Below are 24,864 nucleotides of genomic sequence, written 5' to 3'. Positions count from 1 at the left end.
GGGCGTCCCACGCTCACGCGAGAGGCAGGAAGCATCTTCGGAGGCGAACGGAAGCACCCTTCATCTATTAAAATGTCTTTTGGGTGCTCGTGAAAAGCCGTACACTCGCCTCCGCTCTGGGGATGCCTTTTTCTCAGGCGATCCCGCTCCTGAAGTGGCTTTCAAAGGATGCAGGCACATCTCTTGTCTTTTAAAAAAAACGTTACGGCTCTCCAGGCTTTAAATTTCCCAATTTAAAAGAAAAGGATATTCAATACTCACGTCACTCGCTGGCACTTCTCGAATCGTTTGATCGCTGCCTCGCTAGCCTCAGAAGGGGAAGAGTGACAGGACCTCGAGTCACAATCGCTCTGAGGGTTTCAGCGTTCACAGGCACGAAAGGTAAAGGGAACAGAAACGCGACGGGTGGCCGTTTTCACTCATTTTCGCTGTTCCGAGCGCATCGCTCTGCCACGCAGCTGTGCCAGTGCCAGGTACCGTGAAAATTCAGGTTTTACAGCTGCAGAGCCTCTTGTCTCCAGGCTGAGGGGCCAGCCTGCCCGCAGGCACCCGCAACAGAAGGCAGGGATTTATCCCCGAGTTAAGTCCTTCCAGCCCCAGAGGAAAACAAAGGCCGCAGGAGCCGTTTCCCTCTCCTCTTGCCACGGCTAACGAGGAAGCGAGGACTAACGAAGCATTTCAGAGAGGAACGGAGGGACACTACCCGCCTACCAACAGGCGACTCAGTGCTGTGCGAGCAGAAGCCGCACCCCTGGCGCTGGCTTTTCGAGGAGAAAACCAAAATAAACAGCGTACTTCAAGGAACGTTACAGAAGTATGAAGTACTTTTTCATTAAAAACCGAGGTCTGCTCTTCTCCGGCGCTGCTGGAGACCCAGGCCTGGGCCAGCACCAGCATTGCCTCTCCACTGCAGCAATTTTATTCTTATTTCTAAGAAAAACCCATCTGACCCCCTACCACCACCCACGGGGACGCCTCTGACCAGCGCTGGGTGCTCCTGAGGCGAGGAAACCCGAAATCCAGGCACCTACCTATGGGCATGGAGGTCTCCGACACCTCGCAGCTCAGTGCCGGCGCGGGGCGGTCTCGGGATGACGAGCTTTTAACGCAAGGCTGCAGGGAGGGAAAAACAGCAATTAATCAGCACCCGTTGTTATCCAATGCCTGGCTGTGCTGCACGGCAGGAGGAGAAGGGCGCTCCTCTCCATTTCGCTTAGTCTCGGAGGAGAGGCGCGGTAGCAAGCGTTAACGATGCGCACTACTTGTCAGCCTGTTAAAGATGTAAAGTTAAAGATGCACAACCAATTTGATGGGTTTTTTTTGAAATTTGCTTACTTACGGGTAAGTTAACGCCTGTAAGAAGGTGCGGGAGAGGCGAACAGGGCACCGCTTCCCCTCCTGCCTCGTCTGCACCTCCTCCGAGGTTAAAAACCCACAGAGGGAGAAGCCGTCTGTCCATCCGTCCTGCGAGCGGCTGCTGGTGGCACGTGCCAGCGAGGCCACTGGCACGTAGAAGACACTGTGCCGTGCAGCGATAGCCGTCCCGTCCACCCCCCGCGGTGAGCCCTGGACCTCCCCGGGGGGAATTTTGGGGATGGAAAGGGGCGAGGGCACGGCACGGTGCCACACAGGCACAGTAACAGCCCGGTGATGGCAGCCACAACCGCACCATAAACACACAACAATCAATTAAAGAATTAAAACTAATAACCTGCGCATTCGCTAAGGCAACAGAGATTTCACGCGCTCCTGCGCAAAAATACATCTCGCTCCTTTCCACGACTGTAATTTGATTATTTTTCTTTTTAAAAAAGAAACCTAGATCACAGGCTAGGAATTGTTATTAAGTCCTTGACTGCAGGAGGAAAAAAGCCTTCCTTAATTAATTAGAGTCATTTGTCAGGGGTGACTCCCTTGGTTTGCCTATTTGCGAGGCCTTTCAGTGCGTTTTTGTAATGTACAGAGCCAGGAGAGACAGCTGGGGTGAAAAATAAGTTGCTTCTCTGAAAACCCAGTCTATTTTGTTTGCAAGCCCAGTGCCGGTCAGTTAAAATCGTCCCTGAGAGCTCGGGGTCAGCTCAGCCCCGAGTTTTCTTGTCTCGGGAGAAAAGGTTACAGGATTTTTAAGCTTTTCTAAACTTTTAGTGTTGAAACAAGCCCAGAAGCTCAACCTGTGCAGGGGGGTAAACGAAACGGGCTGCTCATTTCTTCGTTGTCTCAGTGCAGCTCATGAATTTTAAACGGCAGCTGCACGAATCCCTTAATTACCACTACCCCTCCCCACCTCCTTCAGACTCTGATCTTCAAAGGAGGAAAATAGAAATTATTCTAACAGGAGAAATTAGCAGCAGAGTGCCCGGGCTCGCTTGCCCATCTTCCCTCCCATCCCAAGGGCAGGTGGGTCGGCAGAGCCGGAGCAGCGCCGGACCGGGGCAAAATCGCCCACCGATCCAGGGAAAAAAGAAAAAAAACCAGGGAAAACCCCTCTGAACCTTTATAAAACCTCTGTCACCTCCCCCCCCCCCCCCCCCCCCGCCGGGGAAAGCTAAAAATCACGCCCTGCTGGCGCAGGAAAACACCACATTTCACCTCAAAAGATCTGAATGGCACACGAAAATAATTTTAGGGTTATTTTTCCCCCAGATCAGGAGCTTATTTATAAAAATGATTACCAAAGGCTCGGTGTTTCTCAGCAGCCCAACACCGCAGGGATCTCCCCGCAGCATGATGCTCGTGCCCGGCTTTTACGCATCGGGAACCCGCAGCGCCGGAAAAAGGGACGCCTTGGTGACTGCGCCCCCAAAATCCCCCCCCCGTGCCAGCCAGAACCCCCAGAAGCAACGCCGAGGGACCCCTGACAGCCCTGAGGGACCCCCCGACAGCGCCAATGGCGACGCCACCTCAAAACAAAAGACCGCGGCGCTGAGGGCTGCGCCGCCAACAAAGGGGAGGCAGATTCACCCCCCGAAACGGAATATGACGGCTGAGACCCCCCCTGCCCCGCAATCCGTTGCGGGGGCACTGGCACACGCTCCTCGTCCCTGTAAATGAACGGGCATCAGGCTCATCGGGCTTTGTGCAGCACCAGGGGATTTCTGCGGAGCTTCTCGCTAACAAACATCGTGATAAAAACCAAAACCCCCCTCTGCGACATCCCCCTCCCAGGATGGGGCCCTCGCTGCACCCCGCTCCCACCAGTGACAGCGGCTGTGCCAGATCCCCCCGATCCCCCCGCACCGAGGGCAGCCTTTGTGCTGGGAAGGTGATGGATTCCCAGAGGGACAGAGGCCGGGGCAGCTCCTGGAGGAGCCCGGGCGAGGGGAGCCCATCCTCGGGCACATGGGTACTGTGACTCCCTGCCCTGTGCCACCACCCCCCAGAAAGGGGGGGGGGGGGGAAATCAATTAATTTTAGGGATGGGGAGACAGGAAGGGATGGGAGAGATGGGATGGAGGGAAGCTGATCCCAGCATCTCAGAAATGAGGCGAGGCCCCCACAGCCTGAGGAAGAGGATGCTGAGACCCAGAGAGCACCCCAAAACCAGCTGGGGGGTGGCAGGGGGTGTGACAGTGACAGCAGCTGGGGAGGGTCCTGGTTTGGGAGGAGAAGGGCGAGCCCCCTGGGAGAAGAGTGGTTTAATGGGGAGGGGGGACTGTGTCCTCCAGAAGGACAAACAAAGCCCCGATGGGGGGAATCGCTCGGGGAGGATGAGGAGGATGGGGCTGGGGGGGTGGAATGCCCCTGGGGGGGGTACACTGCCCCCCAAGAGGGGGGAGGAGGGTGTAAAAGAGGGGTGACGCAGATCCCGCATGGGCAGCGGGGCTGGGGGCACCGAACAGCCAGCGGGCGGGGGCAGGGGGGGGAAGGCTGGATTTGGGGGGGAGGGTGCCCCCCTTTTGAAGGGGAACACGGAAGGAGGCTGGGGAGCAGCCTGGGGTTGCAGGGGGGGGGGCACTGCGGTGTCCCCGACCCCCTGCAGCAAAGGCGGGGGGGGAAAGGGGGGGGGGCAGGGACCCCCACAATGGGGAGATGGGGGGGGTCTGGAAGAAGGAGGCTGGAAAGGGGGGTGCCGATGGGGGGGGGCACTGAGGGGTTGCTGCAGGGGGGAGACTGAGGTGGATGAATGAAGGGGTGAGAGGGAGGAGGATGCTGGGGGGGGGGATGAAGAGGAGGGATGCTGAGGGGGCTGAAAAGGGAGACTGAAGGGGGAGCGATGATGGGGGAGCTGAAAAAGGGGATGAATGCTGTGTGGGGGCTGAAAAGGGGGTCTAAAAGAGGAAATGAATACGGGGGGGGGCTGAAAAGGCGGGGGGGAGATGCTGAGGGGGTTGAATAGTGGGGGATGTTGGGGGGGCGAAAAGAGGGAGCGAAAAAGAAGGGGGATACGGGGGGGGGGGACTAAAAAAGGGGGTGGTGGTTGGCGGGGGGGGGGAGAGAGGGGGATGCTGTGGGGGGCCGAAGGGGGGAGGGCACAAGGTCGGGCTGATGATGATGATGGCCGATGGGGGGGGGGAGGAGAAGACGCGGAGCCCCCCCCCCCCGAACAATGGCCAGCGCGGCCGCAGCAGCAGCGCTCCGCCGAGCTCCCGTGACCCTCCCGGGCCGCCCGTACCCCCCCCCCCGTCAGCGACCGCCGGCCCACCCACCCCCCCCCCCCCCCCCCCCGCCCCTTCCCACCCCTCCCTGCCGGCCCCATTCAGCCAGGCTCCGGCCTCACCCGCCCTCGAGAGGCCCTACGGGTCCCTTACCGCGCTGACCGCCGGAGGAACCGCTCCCAGGGTCCATCCCCGCCGGGCGGCCCCGTCTCACCGGGCGCGGGGGGGGAACAAAGGAGCCGCCGCCGCCGCCGCCGCCTGAGGGAGCGACGGAGACGCGCGCTCCCGCCACGGGCAGCCAGCGCGCGTGCGCGCCGCCTCAGCGCTCTCCCTCCCTCCCTCCCTCCCTCTCGCGCGCGCGCCCCGCCCCCTGCCGACCAATAGGCACGGCGTTCTCCGCCAGCGCGGCCAATGAGAGTAAGGGGGGGGGGGGGAAAGGGAGAGAGCGCGCGCTGCCCCCGCCCCCTTCGCCTCGCAGCAGCCAATGCGAGCGTGGCGAGCCCGCCACCTGGTGGTTGGGTGGGTGGGAGGGGGGAGGTAGAGGGCGTGCGCTTTGACCAATAGGAAGAGGTGAGGTGCAGCCGGCGGGAGGAGGGGGGGAGGGGGAAGGCTCGCCCCACCCTCTCGCCGCGCGGCAGCCAATGGGAGGCGCCCTCGGGTTCTTTTCCCCCCCTCTCCCCTCCCCTCTGCCCCCTCCCTTCTGCTCCTTCGCCCCTGTCTCTCTCCCGCTCTTGCCAACCAATCAGCGCGGCGCGATCGGCCTGGCGCGGGCTCGCTCCCCGCCGCAGCCAATGGGGGGAGCGGGAGAGGGGCGCGCGGGGGCGGGGAGCGAGGCGCGCGCCTCAGACGCCGGCCGCTCGCGGAATAAGGCGGCGAGCGCGCGCGGGCGCGCCAGCGGCGCGTGCTCTCCTCCCCCCCCCCCCCCCGGCGCATGCGCAGTGACCGCGCCACTGCGGCGAAGGGGAAGGGCGGGCGGGGGGGGGTCCCACGGGGGGGGGGGGGGTCCCACGGAGGGGGGGGGGGGTCCCGGGGGGGGTCCCCAGGGCAGGCAGGGCCCTCACGCAGCCAGACGTGCATAAACACGGTGATTTTATTGAATTTTGGGGCTCCCCCTGCCCCAAACCCCTGGTTTACAGCCCAGACACCCCCCCCCGCACCCCAAACCCACCCCCCCCCGTCTGGGGGGGGCCGTCGAGGCTGGGAGAGGCCGCGCTTAAACCCCCTCGTTACCCTCCGGCTTCGCTGACGGAGAGACCCCCAAATTGCGGAAAATTTAAAAAAAACGGCGAAAAAAAAGAAACGGCAACGGAGCCCCGGCGAGCGCCCGGCGCGACGTCGTCCCGTTGTGTCCCCCCTCCGGGAAATCGGGGGGAAAAAGGGGTTTTTGGAGCCCCAAAACGGCGCTTTTCCCAAAGAGCTCCAACCCGTGAGGGGAAGGGAGGGCGGAAAGCGTCGATTTGGGGGGGTGAAAAGAGGAATAATTAAGCCCGAGTAATGAACTGACCGCCAAGGGCTGCCGCTCGTTGGCACCGGCTATAATTAGCGGCTCCCAGCGGTGTTATTAATTATGTCGGAGACGCGTGTGTGTCCCCCAGCGTTCCCAGCGCAGCTTAATTGCCGAAGGAAATTAAGGTTTAACGAAGCGGGCCCCGATGGCCGTTCATTGCCGCCGTCTCCACGGCAACGTGGGACCCCCATAAAATCCCCGGCGCTCGCCGAACCCCCGTGAATCCCCCCCCCCAAACCTGCCGGCCGAGGCGGGGGGGTGTTTTTTGGGTGGTTTTAGCCCAATTTCTATGGAAATTAAACATCTGCCATCTGCTGGAACCGTTTCTGCCGGTTTTAGGGTCAGGTTGGGGGGGGTGCAGCCGGGGGGGGGGGGGGGGTGCTGGAAATACGTCAGCAATGGAGAGGAGAGCCCCTTGGTATTTAAAAATATAAATAAAAATAAAATATCGATATAAAACCCTATAAATACATCAATTAAACATCGCAGTGGGGAACTGTCACCTCGCCACCAGTGATAAATAACTCACGGGGGGGACGGACGGACGCGTTGATGTCTTAACGAACATCTTAATGAACGCCTGATCGATAATTAGGGAGGCGCACGGAAAAGAAGAGATGCCTTAATGTCTACAATTAATAATAAGACGCCTGGTGGATAATTGGGGCGCAGAGACTCATCCCTGCGGCGCGGTTGACCCCCCTCACTCCCCCCGGCGTGTCGGTTGGGGTAGATCCACACGAATTCGGCCGCGTTAATGAGTTATAAATGAGAATTAAGTAAACGCCAAGTTACAGATGACAATTCACCAGTGTTAACGAGTCGAACACGCCGCCCGGCGCCAGCGGTCCCGTTTACGGATCCCCGGCGTCGCCGCCGAGCCGCGTGCCCTCGGCGCGTGCCGGTGCCGCCGCCGCCTCGCTCTCGGCGCGCCGGATCTCCTCCTCGGTGAGGGTGACGGGCCGGAATTTTTCCAGGAACTGGCTCTCGTTGCGGTGGGAGCGGAGGTGGTGGGGGCTCACGTGGCGCAGCCGGGCCGGCAGCCCCCCGAACTCCTCCTCGTTGACGTCGCAGTCCCGCAGCCGGGCCCCCAGCACCCACCAGCGTCCCCAGAACCCCACGTCCAGGAGGCGACCGGGCAGCTCCCGCCACCGCGGCCCTAAGTGCGGGCACCGCGCCGGGTAGAGCGCGGCGTCGGCGGCGTGGGGGGCTTCGTAGACCACCGCCACAAAGAAGAAGTCGCGGTAACGTAACCGGCCGGCCTCGCGGCGTCGCAGCAGGCGTTGGACGTGCCGATCGGCGGCGGGGCTGCGGGTGCTGGGCGAGAGGAGCAGCAACGTGCCGGCCGCTTCCACCGTCGCCGCCTCGAAGGATTCGGCGCTGGGGACGGCGGCGGCGCAGGCGGCCGCCCCCGCCAACCCCGCCAGGGAACCCGCCGCCGCCCCGGGACGGCGACGAGCCCCCTCCGCCGCCTCCCGCACCGCCGCCGCGTAGTCCTGCAGCAGCGCCCGCCACCAGCGCCCTGCCGGAACCGTCAGCGGGGGGGGGCTGGGCCCCCCCCTCACCCCCTCTTTGGTCGGGGCTGTGTGTCCCCCCCCACGGCCAGGGGTCCCGGCTGCCCCCCCGAGACCCCCCCCGTTGAAGCCAGGGGTGTGTGGGTCACCCCCCGAGACCCCCCATTGGGCCCAGAAGTGTCCAGGCTGCCCCCCAAGACCCCCCCCCCAGCTGAAGCCGGGGGTGTCGGGGCTGCCCCCCCCCTCAAGTTCCCCCCCCCAAGACCCAGGGGTCCCGGCTGCCCCCCAAATCGCCCCCCCCCAGTGAACCTAGGAGCCCTGCCCGCCCCCCAAGACCCCCTCATTGACCCCAAGAGTGTCGGGGTGCCCCCCCAGCCCCCCCCCGTTGCTCTGGCCCCCACCCCCCCCCGGACCCAGGGGTGCCCCGGTCCCAATCGCCCGCGCCCCCCCAAGGTCCCAGCCCCCCCCCAATTGCCTCCGGGTCCCCCCGTTGTCCCGGCCCCCCCCCTCACCGATGCGACTCTCCGCGACGCGGCCCCAGAGGCCGCGGCCCCCCCCCGGCCGTCGCCGCCGCCATGACCGGAAGCGGGTCCCGCCGGGACGGACCTGGCGACGGACCGGGCGGAACCATCGCAGTGGGGGGAACCAAGTTGGCGGGGCGAAGGGGGGGGAAGCGGGAGAGGGTCGGACCGGGAGGAACCATCACCACCGCGGCGCGGGGCGGGGGGGGGAAGGGAAAAGAACCACGTCGGCGGCGCCGGGCGGTGAGCGGGGACCGGGACACCGGGCCGGGGCGGGGGCACCGGGAGCACCGAGCCCCGGGGACCCCGAGGGGGTTTTGGGGGGTGCCAGGGCCGGGGATCCGCGGCCTGAGGCGGGGGAGGGCGGACCGGGCCGGTGCCGGGGGGTCCCGGTCCCGTGGGGGGGTCCGGTACAACGGCGGTGCGTTTTGTCCCGGCAGCGAGAGGCTCCGCCATGGCCGCCCCCGACGAGCTCCGCTTTCAGGGTGAGTCTCGGGGGGGGGGGGGGGTCGGTCCGGGACACCCCCGTCCCGACCGGGGACCCCCGGTCCTGCCGTCCCCCCCCGCCCCTTCCCCGGGAGCCCCCCGGCCCTGATCCCCGTGCGGGCACCTCGGGGGTCCTCCGGGCCCCCCCCCGCCCGTGTCCCGGCAGGGTTTGGGGGTGTCCCGTCGTCCCCCCCCAGCGCTGGGGTCGGGGCAGGTTTCCCCCCCCTCCCGGTAAGGGGAGGAAGGGGGGGGGGGGGGTGTCGTTCCAGCCCCCCCCACCCCGACCCCTCTCGCCCCCCCCCGCCAGAGTTCGAGGAGGCGGCGGAGCTGCTGTCGGTGACCCCCGACGCCGCGACCCCCCGCGCCGGCGAGGAGCGGCCCAGCCACGCCACCGTGACCGTGGGCCCCGAGGAGGGCGAGCCGGGGGACGACACCGACACGACGGAGGTGAGAGAGAGGGGGGTCTGCGTGTGTCGTCCCCCCCCAAGAGCAGACCCCCAGTGAAAGGGGGGGGGAACAGGCTCGCTCTGAGCCCCAGGGCTGCGGCCGAACCGCCCCCCCCCCCCCCCCAACCCCGGCTCAGCCCGCTGCCCCCCACGCAGCTCCTGGGTGGGCAGAGGCGGCCGCGCAGCTTCTGGACCTTCGAGTACTACCAGGCCTTCTTCGACGTCGACACCCACCAGGTAACGGCGCCCGTCGGCGCGGCAGCCGGCGCCGGCGTCCGCCGACCCGGCTGAGGTTCTTGCCCTCGCTCCCCGGTAGGTGCTGGAGAGGATCAAGGGCTCGGTGACGCCGCTGCCGGGGAAGAATTTTGTGCGTCACCGCCTGCGCAACAACCCCGACCTGTACGGTGAGAGCGAAGCGGCCGCGGCCGTCCCCGCTGCCGACCCCCGCCGCCGCGGCGGCTCCTCGCTGACCGCGCGTCCCCGTCCCCAGGGCCCTTCTGGATCTGCGCCACGCTGGTGTTCGCCCTGGCCGTCAGCGGGAACCTCTCCCACCTGACGGAGAAGCGAGCGTCCCCCACCTACCACTACAGCCCCCAGTTCCACAACGGTGAGGGGCCGGAGGGCGCCGACAGCGGCCCCGCGGCTCGAGGGAGGGGGGGGGCTGGACCCCCAGATGGTGCCTGCCCCACGCTGGGACTGTCCCCATAGCTTAGGGAGGGGACAGGGACCCCAGACAGCAGCTGCCCCACACTGGGACCAGCCCCACGGCTCAGGGAGGAAGGTTTGGACCCCAAACTGGTGCCTGCCCCACACTGGGATGAGCCCCACAGCTTGGGGTGCGGGAACCGGACCCCCAGATGGCACCTGCCCCGCTCTGGGACTGTCCCCATGGCTTAAGGGGGGGACGTGGACCCCCAGCCGGTGCCTGCCCCACACTGGGACCATCACGGGGACCCCAGCCGTGTCCCGACCCCCTCCTTTCTCCCCCCCCCCAACCCCAGTCACCATCGCCGCCACCCTCATCTACTGCTACGCCTGGCTGGTGCCGCTGGCGCTGTGGGGGTTCCTGCGGTGGCGGCAGAGCCACGGGGCCGGCGCCTACAGCTTCTTGGAGACCGTCTGCGTCTACGGCTACTCCCTCTCCGCCTACGTCCCCACCGCGGTGAGTCCCGGGGCAGGGACGTCCCCGGCTTTTGGGGGATGGGACACGTCGGGGTGACGGGCCGCTGTCCCCGCAGGTCCTGTGGCTGATCCCGGCCGCCTGGCTGCAGTGGCTGCTGCTGGCCGTGGCCGCGCTGCTCTCGGCGTCGGTGCTGGCCCTCACCTTCTGGCCGCTGGTCCGTGCCGACGGCCGGGCAACCGCGCTGGCCGTGGTGGCCGCCGTCGTCTCCCTGCACGCCCTCCTCGCCGTCGGCTGCAAGGTACCCGCTGGTGGCAACTCGGGGGGGGGGGGGGGGGGTGTGTCCCTGGGGGGTCCGTGCGTCCCCCCCCCGCCATGGTTTTTCTTTTCCTTCCAGCTCTACTTTTTCCAGCAGCCGCCGAGCGCCAGCCCGGCCCCTTCCCCGCTGCACACCACGGTGGGGGCCGAGGGGCTCCGCAGCCACGCACCGCAGCTCTCCGGCACCAACGTCTCCCTGCCGGGCTCCCACCCTGCACGGTGAGGGGGGGGGGTGTCCCTGCATCGAGGGGGAGCCCCCGGTCGCGGCACCGAGCCCCTCGGAAGGACGCGGCACCGCTTGGTGCCTCTGCTTGGCCCCGCGGCGGTCGGGGGGGTCCCCGGCTCCCCTGTGCCGGGGCAGCGCCGGCTCCGGCTCCTCTCAGCTGCCAGCTCGTCTCTATGCAAACTGACCCAAATAAATCCGGGGGCATGTCCCCCCCTGCACCCCGCTGCTCTCTCCTGCTTGGGGGGGACGACACCCCAAAACCACCCCGGGGGGGTGGGTCACCAGGAGCTGGGGAGGGATCCGTGCCGGAGCCGGGATCCGGCTGTGGAAGGCAGCGGGGGCGCGATCCTTCGAAACCCTCCCGTTTATTCAGTACTACAGCCGAAAAAAACAGCAGATCTGCTATTCCTATGCAACAGCCCGGCAAGGGGCCACCCGCCCCCAGCCCTTCCCCGGCACAGGGGGTCTCCCCCCCCCCGCCGCACCCCTCGAGGGGAAAACAGGAGAGAGGAGAGTTCGGGCGCCGAGCGCGGGGACACGAACCGACGCCAAACGCGCCGCCGTGCCAGGGAGCCTTCCAGAAGGGAGTTCGGCCCTGCCCGCGCTGCCTGCTCCGGCGGGCAGGGACGGGGCCAAAAGAGGAGCTTTCGGTACATTCGAGCCTTCCCCCTGCGGCATTTTGCCCCCTACCCCTCGCAGGGCGGTTATGGAAGACGGCACCCATGCGTCGTGGGGGCCGGCAGCTCCGGCCATTCGTTAAAAAAAAAAAAAACAAACAAAAAAGAAAAAAAAACAAACAAAAAAGAAAAAAAAACAAACAAAAAAGAAAAAAAAAACAAAAAAAAAAAAAAAAAAAACAAACAAAAAAGAAAAAAAACAAACAAAAAAAGAAAAAAAAAAAACAAACAAAAAAGAAAAAAAAACAAACAAAAAAGAAAAAAAAAAAAAAAAAAAAAAAAAAAAAAAAAAAAAAAAAAAAAAAACCCAACCAAAACAACCACCAAACAAAACCCACCCTCACCCAAAAAAAAAAAAAAAAAAACCCCAACAAAAGAAATCCCAAAAACCCCCATCCGGGTCCGGCGTTGGCGAGCGGAGCGCAGGCTGGGCGGCTTCGTCTATCATAGGAGGGTCCAAAAAAATCCTCCTGGGCAGCCCCCCAGGCCGGGGGGGGGTGGGCAGGGGGGCGGCGGGGTGCTCTTCATTTGGTTTTCCTGGCGCTGGCAGTCCCGGGGGTGCCCCTTAGCTCCCGTAATGCATCGTGTTGGTGGTGATGGACATGGGGGAGGCCATGGAGATGGCGGGACCCCCCATGGTGAACTGGCTGTTGAGGGGGTAGTGGGTGCTGGAGCCGCCGCCGCTCTGGCCGCTGGAGGAGCCTGGGGGGGAGAGGGGGGGGCGTCAGGGGGGAGCTGGGGGGGTCTGGGGGGCTCCCAGGGAGGGGGCCGGGGTGTGGGGGGGTTACCTTGGACGATGCCCGTGCTCATGATGGAGCCCATCCTGGAGTGAGTGTGGTTCACGATGCCGGTGTTGGCTGCGGAGGGAGAGGGGGGGGGGAGCGGGGCGAGGTTGGGGGGCTGCTGTGACCCCCAACGGGTGTGGGGGTCCGCCCCCCCCCCCCAGCCCCGCGCTCACCTAAAGGGATCAGGTTGTTGTGGCCGACGTTGGAGCCGCCGGCGATAACGCTGCTGAGGTCGTACGCCGCGGGCATGCCTGCGCCGGAGAGAGAGAGAGAGAGAGCAAAGGGGTCAGGCCCCCACCCCAAAACGGGGTTTGCCCCCCCTCCCCGTAATCCCGCAACCCCCCGGCCGGGGGTTTTGGCGTCACCGATACGGCAGGTGCCCCCCCCCAGCCCCTGACTCGCTGGTACCCACCGGCCACGGCCATCCCGGTGCTCATGTTGTAGGTGCTGCCCGTGTTCCACATGTTCTCCGAGGGGGACGTGTAGTGGGAGCCGGGGGGGGGCGAGGGGGTCGTCCCTGTGTACCTGGGGGTGGGGGGGGCGGGAGTGAGGCCTGGGGGGGTTCATTGGGGACTCCCCGGCCCTGCTCCCCCCCTCCCCGAGCCCCCCCGGCGCTACCTGAAGAAGGGGTTTTTCAGGTCGAGGAGATTGCTGGACTTGGAGCCGGTCTGGTCTACCTGAGCCACGATGCTGATGTCGTAGCTCTGTCTGGGGGGGGGGGACACGACACACACGGGCCGTGAGACCCCAAACTGCACTGGGGGGGGGGGGGGGGGGGGGGGGGAGCAGACCAGCCTGGCCCCCCTACCCCAAATCACAGCCCCCAGAGAGTACCAGGAACGGCATCGGCATCTGGGTCACGGCCGTCCCCACTGCAAGCTATAAATACACCGCCGAAACTGGGGCAGGGCCCCCCCCCCCGGCCCAAACTGGGGCAGGGGCCCCCCCCTCTGCCAAGCCGCTGACCCCCCCCCCACAGCTATTCCGGGTGCCGGCATGAGGCGCCAAGGGACGTGGCATAACCAGATCGCGGCCGGTGTAGCCGAAGCTGGGACGGCGGCTCCGGCAAGGGCCCAGCTGTGTGGTGGTGGGGGCCCCCCCGTGCCCCCCCCCCCCCGGCTCTCACCTCTTGTTGGCGATGAGGAGGCAAGTCCCTGAGAGCGTGTCGCCGGCTTTGGCGAAGAGCGGTGACTGGAACAGGCAGCGGACCTGGTACCAGTGGGTCAGCGGCTCGGTGGGGGCTGTCGAGAGCCACACCGTCATTCTGGGGAGGGGGGGAAGAAAGACGATGTGTTGGGGGGGGGCGAGGCACAGCCCCGACCCCCCCCCCGGGCTCCCCCCGCCACATACATGGAGCCGATGAAGGCTACGTCGAACCAGAAGGCCAAGCCGTGGACCAGCCCCGAATGCAGCATGTGGAACTTGAAGGGGATTTCTATCCTGGAAGGCAAAGCTGAGCCATTGCAAGGGGGGGGGTCAAACCCCCCCAGCACCCTTGGGTGCCCAAAGGCTTGGGGTGGGGGGGCCTCGGTCGGGACCCTCCCGGCTGCCACCCACCTGTGCAAATCGCCTTCCTTTGCTTCTAAGAAGTTCACGGTGTATTTGACTGATTTGGCCATTAAGATCCTGATATCGAAGGTGTCCTGGGGGGGGTGGGGAAGGTGGGGGTCAGCGGCCAGGACCCCCCCCCGGCTCGCCTCGAGCCCCCCCAGTGGTTGCCCGTCCCCCCCCACGGGGACTTCAGGGCCACTCACCACCACGGGCTGCCTGAAATACTCATCCACGGCCGCCCCTCGGAGCGCAGAGAGGTCGACGCCGTGGAAAGATGGCTGGTACCTACAGGAGGGGGGACATACAAACACGTGAGGGGGGGCGGCGCCGGCCCCGGCCCCTCCTTGCACCGTCCCAGGGCAGGGGAAGGGGTCGGGATCGTCCTCCCGCCGGCGCCGGACTCACCAGAAATTGGCCTTGGTGAACTGCTCCATGTAGAGCTGCTCGTCCGTGAACGGGGCCAAGTGGACGTCGCCGATCGTCGGGAACATGTTCCCTGGACGGGGGAGCGGAGGATTCGGTTGGGGGGGGGGGGGGCCGGGAAAGTGCCTGCTCCCCCCTCCCTGGGCTCGTGGGATCCGGCAGACCGGGAAAGAGGCCCCTCGGGGTGCTGGGAATCCCCCCCATCCCCACCGGTGTGCCGCCCCGGCACTCACCGCTGGGTTTCAGGTACTTCTTGGCGTGGAGGTAACTCTCCAGCATCCGCTCGTTGAAGAGCATGTAGCCCATGGGCTCGGAGATGATGATGTCCACCTGCTCGGGCAGCGAGACCTCCTCCACCTTCCCTGGAATCACCACGATCCGGTCCGTCAGGTTGTTGCTCTTCACCAGTACCTGCCCCAGGAAAAAGAGGGGGACGTTCAGGGGGGAGAGGAGGAGCCCCACGGCACGGGGGCACGATACCGGGGACGGGGACGTGGTGGGAGGCAGAGCCCCGAACTGCGCTGCCCCCGGCGTTCCCAGTGCCGTCATCCTGGCGCTACTGGGTTGTACTGGGGTAGGGGCACGGCTCAAAGGGGACGTGATCCCAGACGGGTTTGGCGCGAGACCACCGAGCTCGGCAAAGCCACGAGCTGCCTGGCGGTGGGCACCGGGGCCGCTCACCTCTGCGTGCTGGGCCATGGTGCTGGCTTCCACCGCATAGATCTTCCTCGCCCCGGCCTGTGCCGCGAAGAAGGAGAGGATGCCGGAGCCGCAGCCGACGTCCAGGACGATCTGGGAGGGAGACGGTGAGGATACGGTGAGGATACGGTGAACCACTGGCACCTGCTCTGGAGCCGGGGACTCATCCCGTCCGGCTCCCGGCATCATCACCCCGGAGCCAGGATCGGGGTCCTCTGCCTCCGGTCTGGGGCACAGAAGGACGGGGAGACCCAGGGGACCCCAAGATTTGGATTCCCAAGAAGGAAAACCGAGGCGGCGGCACCGGCACGGCCCCTCCTGGGGGGAAAACAGCCCCTCACCGCAGCTCTGATTACAAACAGGCTTCGGAGAAGGAACTAACTCCAGCAGGTCGTTACCCACCCCCTGGAAGCTCCGTTAACGACCCACGCGCACAGAGCCAGCTCCGCTCGGCAGCAGGACCCGACTGCGGCGTTATCCCACCTCAGCGCTGCGCCGAATCGCGCCCGGACCCACGGCAGCTCCGAGGGCTCGGCCCCGGCCGCTTCCCAGTGCCACAGGGAAGAACGGGATTAAGAGCGCCGTGGCCGAGCCAGCGAGCGGCACCCGAGCACCCAAATCCTCTTTGATCCTATATATAACCCCCCTGGCCCCGATTAGGGGGATCAGCGGTGCCGGTGCGGGAAGCTGGCTGCGCCCCGGTGCTGGCGGCACGTGGCTCTTGGCCACTGTCCCTCCTCCCGCCGGCCGTGCGCTCACAACCAGCCGTGTTTCTGGAGGAATACTACAAATAAAACCACTAGGAAGGAGATGGGAAAGCACCGGAACACATTAAAAGCGGGTGAAAAAAAGGGAGGAAAGTCCTAATCAAGGCGCCTCTTCCAGCTCCGGCATGTGACCACCCTCCCGGAGCTGGAGCCAGACACCGAAAGGAGGCAGATTTCACCAAAACTATTGTACCGGCCGGGGCGGTTAAAGGCGGGGAGGTCGCCCGGCTGACCTTGTCTTTGAAGTCGCTGTGGTTCTGCAGGATGGCTCGCTGGTAGGTGCCCGTCCGGACGTAGTCCTGCATCATGTTCTGCTGCTGGGACAGGTACCCGTAGAACTGGCGGGGGGAGGAAACAGACAGACGGACGCGGATGTCACCGGGGACGCCGCGGCCAAACCCTTGCCGGCGGTCGTGCCCGGCCGGAGCAGCCCCTCACCTGGAAGTACTGCACGGCCGATGATTCCTCCGTCCGCTCGCTGAACACCGAGCGCTCCGTGTTGTGGCCCCGGCAGTTTTTCAGGATGTTATAAAAGGAACAGAAATCTGGAAAAGACGGAATGGGGCGGGGGGGAACTTTAGCCCGGGGTGGGGGGCAGGGACGGGACAGGGACACACGAGGGTCCCGAAGAAGCCAAACCGCCCCCTCCCCGGGGTGGGGGACGCACCGTTGGGGGTGGCGAACTGGATGAGGACACTGTTGCAGCCCAGCGTGATGATGAAGGACTGTTTGCCCACGCGGCTGCACTCGGTCTCGCGGGACACGGAGCACTTGAACACGCAGACGTCTTCATCTGGGGGGGGGGGGAAAGAGAGAACATGGGGGGGCAGACGGGTTAGAGCCGGGCAAAGCCCCCCTGCCAGCCCCACCGGATCGTGCCACGCTGGTGGGGCTCAGCCCAAACCTGCATCCCCCCCGTCTCCCCGCAGCCCAGCCGCCCCTTCCTGCCCTCCCTCGTGTTAGACGGATGCCAAGGGAGCGGGAGAAAACATAATTAGCCTAATTAACCTCCGTGGCGTTGCGGCGGGGGGAGACAAACCCCTCGTGCGCGGCCAAGGGGGTTTATGGGGCTTTTGAGCGGCCAGAAATATGGATCGGTGCCACTGCCCATCGTTGCCGGGACGGGGACCCCCCCACGGCTCTGCGGGGACCCCCCCGGCTCCGGCGAAGCCGGGCGATGCCGTGGGGAAGAACGAGGGGAGACGGACCGAGCTGCCCGGTGGCCACCCCGGCCTCCCCATCGCGGGCGCTGCCGGCGTCCGCACTGGCCTCCCGCCGCGGGCGTCGCGGCGTTCCCTCGTTAGCCGCTTTGAAGCTGGGGAGCGGCGAGAGGGTAATTAGCACCTCCAGCCAGCGCTGCCTTTCTCACGCGGCGCCCCGCCGGAAAAACCAAACGAGCCGCTGCGGCAAAACCTGTTTTTCCCCCAGCATCTCGCCGCCGGTCCCTCTCGCCCTGGCAGCGCCGGGCAGACCTGCCTGCTGCCGGCCAGGCTCCCGGCACGTCGTTGCTCCGGATCGGCCACGCGGTGCGTTAAGTTGCCCGATTAATTGGGAGTGACGAGAGGGAAACGAGCCGGGGGGGGGCTTCCAGCTCGACCCGCCGCTTCCAGCCCCAAAGGAGACCCCGGCAGGGCCGCGGCAGCACCTGCACCGAGCCCGGCACTGCCCACGGCGCCGCTCGGCAAAGCCATTAAATGCAAATTCCCGCCAGCCGCGTTAATCAGGCTGTCAGCCCGGGCCTCCGGGCTCTTTGTGGCCGATAAAAAAGGGCCGGCAGATGTGCCGGCGGCCGCCCCGGCGCTGAAAGGGCAGTGAGAGACCCCCGGCCCCGGCCACACAAAGGCTTTTCTGGCAAATAACTGGAAAAGGGGGATGACGCCGGGGCCGGGGGAGGGCTGGACGCCGGCCGGTGCGGGGCAACGAGCCGGATGCGGCACGAGGACGCGGCGAGGGATGGAGAAGCCGCAGAGCCGAGGGTCGGCGCCTCGGGGGGCCGTGCCGGCACGAGGATGGCTCTCGGCGCCCGCCAAAAAAACCCGTTAATAACCTTCAGGCGATGGAGGCTCCAGGCGAAGCTTCGCTCTCGCCGAGGGGAGCGGGTCCGGCTGCCCACCCGCTCGCCACCGGCGTCCCGCTCTCCTCCCGGTTGAGCCGCGCCGAAGCTTCAGCAGCCGGCGAGGAAACCCGGGCAGAGAAAGCGCCGGGCCGGCGGCAGGATTTGCCGCGGGCTCGGGGATGAGCCAGCCCCGCGTGCCTCAGTTTCCCCCTGCCCCATCCCACACCGCAGGCGAGGTCTCCTCCAAATCCGGCGCAGGACGGGGCCGCTGCGCCACACATTAATTACTTGCGCCGATCAATTAATTTCACCGGAGCAGGTCGTTAGCGGGGAGGGAAGGGGGTCTGGTCGTTATTCCCCCCACGACGGTGCGGTCGTAAAGCCGACGTCTCCGCCGGTAATCACGCAAAAACCGGCCGGGTGTGGAAGACGGGGAGGCTCCGGCAGCACCGTGCCGGCACCGGCGCCAACGTATTCCCAAGATTCACCGAGCACAAAGCGCAGGAGCCGCCGGATTGGGGAAAGGGGGTGGGGTGGGGAGGAAAAAACCCCCCCAAAAGAATAAAACCCACAATTCTTGGCGGAGACAAAGAAAACTCGGCTCCGACACCGCGCCCGCCGGCCGGGCGGCGAACCCCCTGTTAGCGACTTCGTTAACGGCCGCCGGAGCGAACCCCCCCGGGACGGGCCGGCCGCCGCGGCGCCTGGAAGGTCACCAAATTCGGGCTATTTCAGGCAAGGCGAGGTGGGGGGGGGGCGAGGGGGGGGTGGGTGCTGAGAATTAACTTTCCGCAGCCTCCGGCAAACACCCGGTGGGACGGCGGAGCCCCCGCCTCGGCCGAGCCCCCCCGGCTGCTGCCGCCCTTTTCATGGTGGGGGGGGGGACACGGGACGGGACACACATGGACACGACGGCGCTGGCACCCCCCAAATGACACGGACCCACTGGCCCCCAGTGTCCCTGTCCCCCCTCAAAGCCCCCCCCCCTCAGCCCCCCAGCCTCAGCATCCCCCCCAGGGCTCCACCAACCCCAAAGCAGCCCCCCAGCACCACCCACCCCCTGTTCCCCCCCCCAGCACCCCCTCACCCACCCTGGAGGGTGCCGAGCCAGCCCCCCCGCCCCAGCCCCAGCCCCAGATCCCCCACCACGTCCCCCCACCCCATCTACGCCCTACACTCCCAGTCTCCCCATAGACGCTCCCAGTCCCCCCATAGACGCTCCCAGTTCCCCCATAGACGCTCCCAGCCCTCCCCCCCGCCCCCCAACCCCCCCATACACCCCCCACCCCATCTCAACCCTCCAGGCCCAGCCCCCCCCAACCCTTCCCAGCCCCCCAAGCCCCTGCACCCCCAAACCCTCCCGACCCCCCCAAGTCCCCCCACCCCCCCCCCTCCAGCCCAGCCCCCCGTACCTCACCCCCCCCCCCCCCGCCGGCCCCGGGCCGGTCCCCCCGCCCGCACTCACGGCCGTAGAGCGCCAGGCCGGCGCTGTCGGGGCCGGTGCGGACCTCGAGGCGCAGCGGCTGCTGCTCCTGGTGCCGCTGGATCTCGCCGTTGGCGTCCCCGATGGTGAGGAGCCGCACGCCGGGGAACACCGACACCGCGGCCATCTTGGAGCCGCCGCCGCCGCCGCCGCCCCCCCCCCGCCCCCGCCCCCGCCCCCGCCCCGCCGGCACGCCCCCGCCCGCCCCCGGCCACGCCCACCCCAGCCGGCCACGCCCACGCCGGCGGGAGCGGGCACGCGACCCCTGGCGGCCGGCGGCCGCGCGGCGCCGCCATCGGGATCGGGGATCAGGGAAAGGGATCGGGATCGGGACCGGGATCAGAGAAAGGAAGGGATCGGGATCGGGGATCGGGACCTAGGGATTGGGACCAGGGATCAGGGAAAGGAATCGGGGATTGGGATCAGGGATTGAGATCAGGGAAAGGGATCGGGATCAGGGAAAGGGATCAGGATCAGGGAAAGGGATCAGGGATCGGGATCAGGACCAGGGACTGGGATCAGGACCAAGGATCAGGACCAAGGATCAGGGGAAGGGATCGGGATCGGGACCTAGGGACTGGGACCAGGGATCAGGGAAAGGGATCAGGATCGGGGATTGGGATCAGGCATCGAGATCAGGGAAAGGGATCAGGGAAAGGGATGGGGATCAGGGAAAGGGATCAGGATCGGGGATCGGGACCAGGATCAGGATCGAGGATCAGGACCAGGACTGGGACCAAGGATCAGGGAAAGGGATCAAGGATCGGGATTGGGATCAGGGATCAGGACCAGGGATCAGGGATCAGGGATTGGTGACAGGGATCAGGGACCAGGATCAGGATCAGGACAGGGATCTGGACTGAGATCCAGGATCAGGGATCAGGGACCAGGATCGAGACCAGGATCAAGACCAGGGATTGGGATCGGGACCAGGGATCAGGACCAGGATCAGGACCAGGGATCAGGATCAGGGATTGGTGACAGGGATCAGGGATTGGGACCGGGATCGGGACCAGGACAGGTATCAGGACTGAGACCAGGATCAGGGATAGGGATCAGGACCAAGATCCAGGATCGGGGCCAGGACTGGAATCAGGAATTGGGGACAGGGATCAGGACCGAGATCCGGGATCAGGGACAAGGAACAGGGACCGGGATCAGGATCGGAACTGGGATCAGGGCTGAGATCCAGGATCAGGGATCAGGGAAAGGGATTGGGACTGAGATCCAGGATCGGGACCAAGATCCAGGATCGGGACTGGGACTGGGGACAGGTATCAGGGACAGGGATCAGGGACAGGGACCAGGGACAGGGACCGGGGACAGGGACCGGGGATCAGGACCAGGATCAGGGGCCGGCACCAGGCAAAGGGCACCGGGGACCAGGTACCAGCACCAGGGACAGGGTACTGCCACTGGCACCGGGGACCGGCACCGGGAACCGGCACCAACAGCAAGCAACGGGCACCGGGCAAGGGGCACCAGCACCGGGAAGGGCAGGGGAACCGGGCGCAGCACCGGGCATTGGTACCGGCAATGGCACCGGCCACAGACACTGCCACCAGATACCGGCGCCGGGAACCGGCCAACGGGCAGAGACAGCACCGGATAACGGGCACCGGGCACCGCACAGCACCACGCGAGCACCGGGCACTGCCGGGCCACGCACGCAGGGCGACACGGCACCCACGTCCTGCACCGGCACCTGGCGGCAAACACCTTTATTGTAACCAGAGCCGGCTCCAGTGCCAGCAGAGACGCCCCGGCACAGAGTCACCGCGATTTGGGGCGCCCAGCCCAGCTCTGCCGCGCGCCCACCGCCTCCCCGGTGGCAAAGGTGCGAGGAAGAGGAGGGCCCTTTGCCGGCTCTGGTGTTGAACCGCCGGCGGTGCGTCGGCACCTCTCCCGTGCCGGGGGTCTCGTGGGCAGCTCCGGGAAGCCCCCGGCACGTCCCCCAGCCGGCGTGGTGCCGCGGCGTGCCGGCGCCTCACCGACCTTGACTTCACGCAGCCCCTTCCCTCGCGGTTGGGCCGGGAGCTCCTCGTGCTCCCCGGCAGAAGGAGGAGCTGGGCTCTGGTGCCGTGGGGAGCTCCGGCAGACACGGCCCCGCCGGGGCTCATGCCAAGGACCTGAAGGTGCTGAAGTGGGATGCCATGGGGGGGGACGCCTGGGGGTATCTCTGTGGGGACACCGGGGGTGTGCCGGTGCCGTCGGCGGCTCCTGGCTGCGCATTCTTGCCGGGGGGGGGGGGGGGGGGGGGGGTGAGCCGGGGCAGCCGCCGGCAGCCGGATGAGCCCGTGCCGCTCCGGCAGGCGGGCAGACCCCAAAACCAACCCCGGGTGGGCACGGGACCCCCCGTCCGCCCCCACTCACCACGCTGACGGCGTAGACGCAGTTGTCATAGGAAAGCTCTGCGGAGAAAAAAGGGGACGGGGACGGTTTTAGTGTGCTGGGGGCTGGGGGAAGCGGTGGCACCGGCCGCCGAAGGGGCATCGCCCCGGCACAGGGTGGGTCTGAGCCTTACCGGTGGTGGGGTACCGCGTTTCCGTCCAGCAAGACGCCTGCTGCCTGCAAAAACAAAACCGGTGGCAGCGCGGCGGGCAGGGGCGCGCGCGGGCAGGGAGGAGGCAGCGGGGAGCCCGGCGCCGCGGCTCGGCCGGGGGGTCCCAGGGAGCTTTCGGGGATGGTTTAGCCGCAGCGGCGCCGGCTCCGAAAGCTCTCACCTCTTTGCCCGCTGTCTCCTGGCCTTGACTGGCGAGAGAGAAAACAGAGACGGGTGGAGGCGCAGCCAGGCTCAGACACCGGAGCTGCGCGGTGATGCCGGGGGGGACCCAGCAGGTGCCATAAACCCGCTTCTCCCCGAACCACAACCCCCCCGAGTTCCTGCTGCCGGTGACTCGCCCGGAGCCGGTGAGGACCAAGAAGGGATCTGCCTGACGGCACCAGCACCGGCACCCTCGCCCCTGAGGCAGCACCGAACCGTGTGCCGCCCCGGCGGGGACATCCGAAGCGCCAATCCCTGTCGGCACAGCCAGCGCTCCCCGGTTATGGGCCTCTGCCGGGCACGGCCACGCCAGCGAGAGTGCCCGCACCCTACGCACCTCGACAGGCCACCACCGCCGCCGCTGCCAGCAGCAGCAGCACCAGGCCGGCCACGCTGATGGCAACTGGGAGAAGCCAGGAACGATCTGGAAGGGGAGAGAGAGCAGGGGGTCACCCGCAGGGAAACCCCCGGCACGGCCACAGAGGACCACCGGGAACAAGACACCGGCACTGTCGCCGAGCCGGGAGGGTCGCCCGTGCCGGTACCTTGCCGCAGAGTGGTGGAGGTCGGCAGAGGACGGCCGGTCGGGGCGGCGGTGGGGGGATGACAGCCGGCGTCACCCGAGGCTGGGGAGAAACACGTTGGGTTTGGGTCGGCGGCGGCCCCGGTGCGCCATGGCCGCTGTGCCGTGGCGGAGCCCCTCACGGCTGTGGGGAGGGGGTGCCCCCACCCGCCGCCCCCCCCGGCGTCCCACCACCCGCACCGTTCACCACAATCTCCATGCTGAATGCCGACATCTGCCAGGCGCTGCCGTTATAGCTCCGGTACCTGCACCGGTAGCACCGGGAGGCCAGCGCGGTCCCATCCAGGGTGAAATCAACCTTGTGCTGACCCGGGTTGGCGGAGACACTCTGCGCGGGGACATCGGCGCCCGTCGCAAAGAGCTCGAAGGTGCTGCCGGCGTAGCTCTGCGGGGCGAAGCAGCTGATTTTCGGGGAACCCCCGTCCTCTTGGAAGAGGAGCCCGAGCGGCGGCGGGGAGAGCCTCGGCGCTGCCATGGCTCCTGCGAGAGAGGGAACAGGGAGCCGGATGCGACCGTCAAGCGACTGGTGCGGTGGTGAATTCTAGCTCGGCCAACCCAAGCTCAGGTGGAGGCAAGGACAACATACCTGCCACAAAGAGGAGAAACTCCAGCCTCATCCTCCTCCTCTTCCTCCTCCGGGGTCTGGATCAGGGACGGCCCCGTCGAAGAGACCCCGAGGCGCAGGAGCTCTCCGCTGAAAAGAAGAAGGAGGAGGATTTTGCTCAAAATGAAGTTTCATCACCCAGGAAGGAAATGACAGAGTCCCCAAGTACAGACCGGGGTTATTTTTTTCCCCTGTTGCACGAAAAAGGCTTTTTCCACCCAATAATCAGAGCGATGTGAGCTCGTGTCTGTGTGAAACCTGCTCCTGACACTGGACGTGATTTCCTGGGCTCACTCCCCAATTATGACGATGATATCATCAAAAAAGAGGTGTAAACAGGACGTAACAAGGCGTCACTCTGGACTGACACCCAACCGGGACCCTCACCCAGACCCTCGACAGGGTCGGACGGCTTGAAACAACTCCTGCGGTTTTTCTCCAGCACGTCCGGCTCCCGACAGTGCTGCCAGCCTCGGCGGCAATCGCTTTGCCCGTTAATGAAAAGCAGCTGCCCACAAGGTGGAATGGAGCCTGGCGTGCGCAGCGCTTCAGGGCAGGAAGCGACCAGCAAGCCCAAGGAGACGCACCTCGTCAGGGCTGACGATGCGGACGCAAAACGAGGGGCCGTTCCTGGAGTCGCCGATCCTGAGGGACGTGACCTGAGGGACGTGACCGCGCAGGCCAGCCCGGGGGCTGTTGCGTGGGGAGAGGCGGGGCACAGCCGGCGGCGGGGACCGCGTGCCGGATGCGCCCGCCTGCTTGGCCCACGCCTGCTTCCTCCTGCGGCCGTCCCAAAACCGCGAGGAATCAGGGCTGAGAGGTTGGCCTGGGGCCGGGCAGCGGCGGCGGTAGGACGGCTGTGGCCCTGCACCTCCGTTTCCCCAGGAGGGTGAGGCCAAGCCGCGGGGTTGAGCCAGGGCCCTGGCTGGGGAGCAGCCTCGCACCCTGACATTGCTCACAGAACCCCCCCAGTCTGCTCTCCGGCCCCTCAAGCTGTGCCAAGATCTCCCAAATCTGCCCCTAAGCACATAAATCTGCCTTAGGCCCCCCAGATCATCCTCAGGGACTCCCAAATCCGCACCTAACCACCCAAATTTGCCCTGGGGCCTCCCAAATCTGCCCCAGGATCCCAGTCCTGTCCCAGGGCCCCCCCAGATCTGCACCTAACCACCTAATCTGCCCCAGGGGCCCCCAGTCCTGCCCTAGGGCCGCCCCAGAACTGCACCTAACTACCCAGATCTGCTCCAGGGCTGCCCAAATCTGCGCTGGCCCCCTAAATCTGTCCCAGGGCCCCCCAAATCTGCACCTAACCACCTAAATCTGCCCCAGGGCACTCCAAATCTGCCTCAGGGCCCCCCAGATCTGTGCCTAACCACCTGAATGTGCCCCAGGGCCCCCCAAATCTGCCTCAGGGCCCCCCAAATCTGCGCCTAACCACCTGAATGTGCCCCAGGGCCCCCCAAATCTGTCTCAGGACCTCCCAGATCTGCCCTAGGGCCCGCCAAATCTGCACCTAGCCAGCTAAAGCTGCCCCAGGAGCCTCCAAATCTGCACTTAACCACCCAAATTAGCCCCAGCCCCCCCTCATCTGCCCCAGACCACACCGCGGTGCATTGTGGGAGTCCGGCTCCCCTCAGGCGGCGGCCGCGGCCCCCCGGGCTGAGGGAAGACGATGAGGGGGCGGGCGCTGGTCCGCGCTGGCCAATGAGAAGTTAGAACGCCGGGCGCCGGGAGGGAGC

The 24,864-nt window shown here is 66.1% G+C and overlaps 5 protein-coding genes across 17 annotated transcripts in view; 1 reads left to right on the top strand and 4 right to left on the bottom strand.

Annotated features, from left to right (window-relative positions):
* Positions 1-4,905, bottom strand: part of SMARCA4 (SWI/SNF related, matrix associated, actin dependent regulator of chromatin, subfamily a, member 4) — a 29,749-nt gene extending 24,844 nt beyond the window's left edge. For 4 of the 11 annotated variants that reach the window (XM_030030100.2, XM_030030101.2, XM_030030104.2 and 1 more), the window contains exons 1-2: positions 4,749-4,902; positions 1,032-1,113 (exon numbers count right to left, since the gene is read on the bottom strand). The gene's annotated coding sequence lies outside the window, so the exon portion shown is untranslated. Of the gene's footprint in view, positions 1-1,031; positions 1,114-4,748 lie in introns of all 11 variants that reach the window. The other 7 variants (XM_030030102.2, XM_030030103.2, XM_030030106.2 and 4 more) reach the window with 3 other exon arrangements.
* Positions 4,906-6,860: 1,955 nt separating this feature from the next.
* Positions 6,861-8,593, bottom strand: TIMM29 (translocase of inner mitochondrial membrane 29). The gene is made up of 3 exons (XM_030029672.2): positions 8,401-8,593; positions 8,129-8,317; positions 6,861-7,624 (listed from the first exon to the last, which is right to left on the bottom strand). The coding sequence occupies exons 1-3, from the start codon at positions 8,591-8,593 to the stop codon at positions 6,957-6,959; spliced, it is 1,050 nt and encodes a 349-aa protein (XP_029885532.1). The 3' UTR covers positions 6,861-6,956.
* Positions 8,289-10,951, top strand: YIPF2 (Yip1 domain family member 2). 2 transcript variants are annotated; one of them, XM_030030988.2, is made up of 9 exons: positions 8,289-8,380; positions 8,578-8,622; positions 8,931-9,070; positions 9,226-9,306; positions 9,386-9,473; positions 9,560-9,676; positions 10,071-10,231; positions 10,308-10,490; positions 10,587-10,951. In XM_030030988.2, exons 2-9 carry the CDS (start codon positions 8,592-8,594, stop codon positions 10,728-10,730), a joined length of 945 nt encoding a protein of 314 aa, XP_029886848.1. In that variant the 5' UTR covers positions 8,289-8,380; positions 8,578-8,591; the 3' UTR covers positions 10,731-10,951. The 2 variants fall into 2 exon arrangements, with proteins under 2 accessions (XP_029886848.1, XP_029886849.1); XM_030030989.2 differs by having other exon boundaries at positions 8,353-8,380; positions 8,575-8,622.
* Positions 10,952-11,743: 792 nt separating this feature from the next.
* On the bottom strand, positions 11,744-19,336 carry CARM1 (coactivator associated arginine methyltransferase 1). The gene is made up of 16 exons (XM_030030986.2): positions 19,157-19,336; positions 16,303-16,428; positions 16,074-16,180; positions 15,869-15,973; positions 14,851-14,961; positions 14,403-14,580; positions 14,152-14,242; positions 13,950-14,031; positions 13,753-13,838; positions 13,546-13,635; positions 13,322-13,459; positions 12,814-12,903; positions 12,608-12,720; positions 12,369-12,446; positions 12,199-12,267; positions 11,744-12,112 (listed from the first exon to the last, which is right to left on the bottom strand). The coding sequence occupies exons 1-16, from the start codon at positions 19,299-19,301 to the stop codon at positions 11,976-11,978; spliced, it is 1,746 nt and encodes a 581-aa protein (XP_029886846.1). The 5' UTR covers positions 19,302-19,336; the 3' UTR covers positions 11,744-11,975.
* Positions 19,337-20,880: 1,544 nt separating this feature from the next.
* Positions 20,881-24,817, bottom strand: C11H19orf38 (chromosome 11 C19orf38 homolog). Of its 2 annotated transcripts, XM_041127367.1 has the most exons (9): positions 23,713-24,817; positions 23,108-23,215; positions 22,702-23,001; positions 22,484-22,564; positions 22,276-22,362; positions 21,898-21,925; positions 21,699-21,742; positions 21,548-21,585; positions 20,881-21,407 (listed from the first exon to the last, which is right to left on the bottom strand). In XM_041127367.1, the coding sequence occupies exons 2-9, from the start codon at positions 23,136-23,138 to the stop codon at positions 21,291-21,293; spliced, it is 726 nt and encodes a 241-aa protein (XP_040983301.1). In that variant the 5' UTR covers positions 23,139-23,215; positions 23,713-24,817; the 3' UTR covers positions 20,881-21,290. The 2 variants fall into 2 exon arrangements, with proteins under 2 accessions (XP_040983301.1, XP_029885548.1); XM_030029688.1 differs by lacking the exon at positions 21,898-21,925.
* Positions 24,818-24,864: the final 47 nt, after the last annotated feature.

Source organism: Aquila chrysaetos, chromosome 11 (assembly GCF_900496995.4).
Source record: "Aquila chrysaetos chrysaetos chromosome 11, bAquChr1.4, whole genome shotgun sequence".
NCBI lineage: Eukaryota > Metazoa > Chordata > Aves > Accipitriformes > Accipitridae > Aquila > Aquila chrysaetos.
Note: the sequence above shows the minus strand (reverse complement) of the source record. Positions and strands in the feature narration are given on the sequence as shown.

Coding starts and splice junctions, on each gene's coding strand:
- YIPF2 (XM_030030988.2), top strand. CDS start 8,592: ATGGCCGCCCCCGACGAGCTCCGCTTTCAGG. Junction 9,474..9,559: donor CAACAACCCCGACCTGTACG/GTGAGAGCGAAG, acceptor CCCCGTCCCCAG/GGCCCTTCTGGATCTGCGCC. Junction 9,677..10,070: donor CAGCCCCCAGTTCCACAACG/GTGAGGGGCCGG, acceptor CCCCAACCCCAG/TCACCATCGCCGCCACCCTC.
- TIMM29 (XM_030029672.2), bottom strand. CDS start 8,593: ATGGCGGAGCCTCTCGCTGCCGGGACAAAACGCACCGCCGTTGTACCG. Junction 8,318..8,400: donor GGTGCCCCCGCCCCGGCCCG/GTGTCCCGGTCC, acceptor CGCGGTGGTGAT/GGTTCCTCCCGGTCCGACCC. Junction 7,625..8,128: donor CGTCGCGGAGAGTCGCATCG/GTGAGGGGGGGG, acceptor CGGTTCCGGCAG/GGCGCTGGTGGCGGGCGCTG.
- CARM1 (XM_030030986.2), bottom strand. CDS start 19,301: ATGGCCGCGGTGTCGGTGTTCCCCGGCGTGCGGCTCCTCACCATCGGG. Junction 14,032..14,151: donor TTCACCAAGGCCAATTTCTG/GTGAGTCCGGCG, acceptor CCCCTCCTGTAG/GTACCAGCCATCTTTCCACG. Junction 12,447..12,607: donor CACCGGGATGGCCGTGGCCG/GTGGGTACCAGC, acceptor TCTCCGGCGCAG/GCATGCCCGCGGCGTACGAC.
- C11H19orf38 (XM_041127367.1), bottom strand. CDS start 23,138: ATGAGGCTGGAGTTTCTCCTCTTTGTGGCAG. Junction 22,565..22,701: donor CATGGAGATTGTGGTGAACG/GTGCGGGTGGTG, acceptor GTTTCTCCCCAG/CCTCGGGTGACGCCGGCTGT. Junction 21,743..21,897: donor AGGAGACAGCGGGCAAAGAG/GTGAGAGCTTTC, acceptor TTGTTTTTGCAG/GCAGCAGGCGTCTTGCTGGA.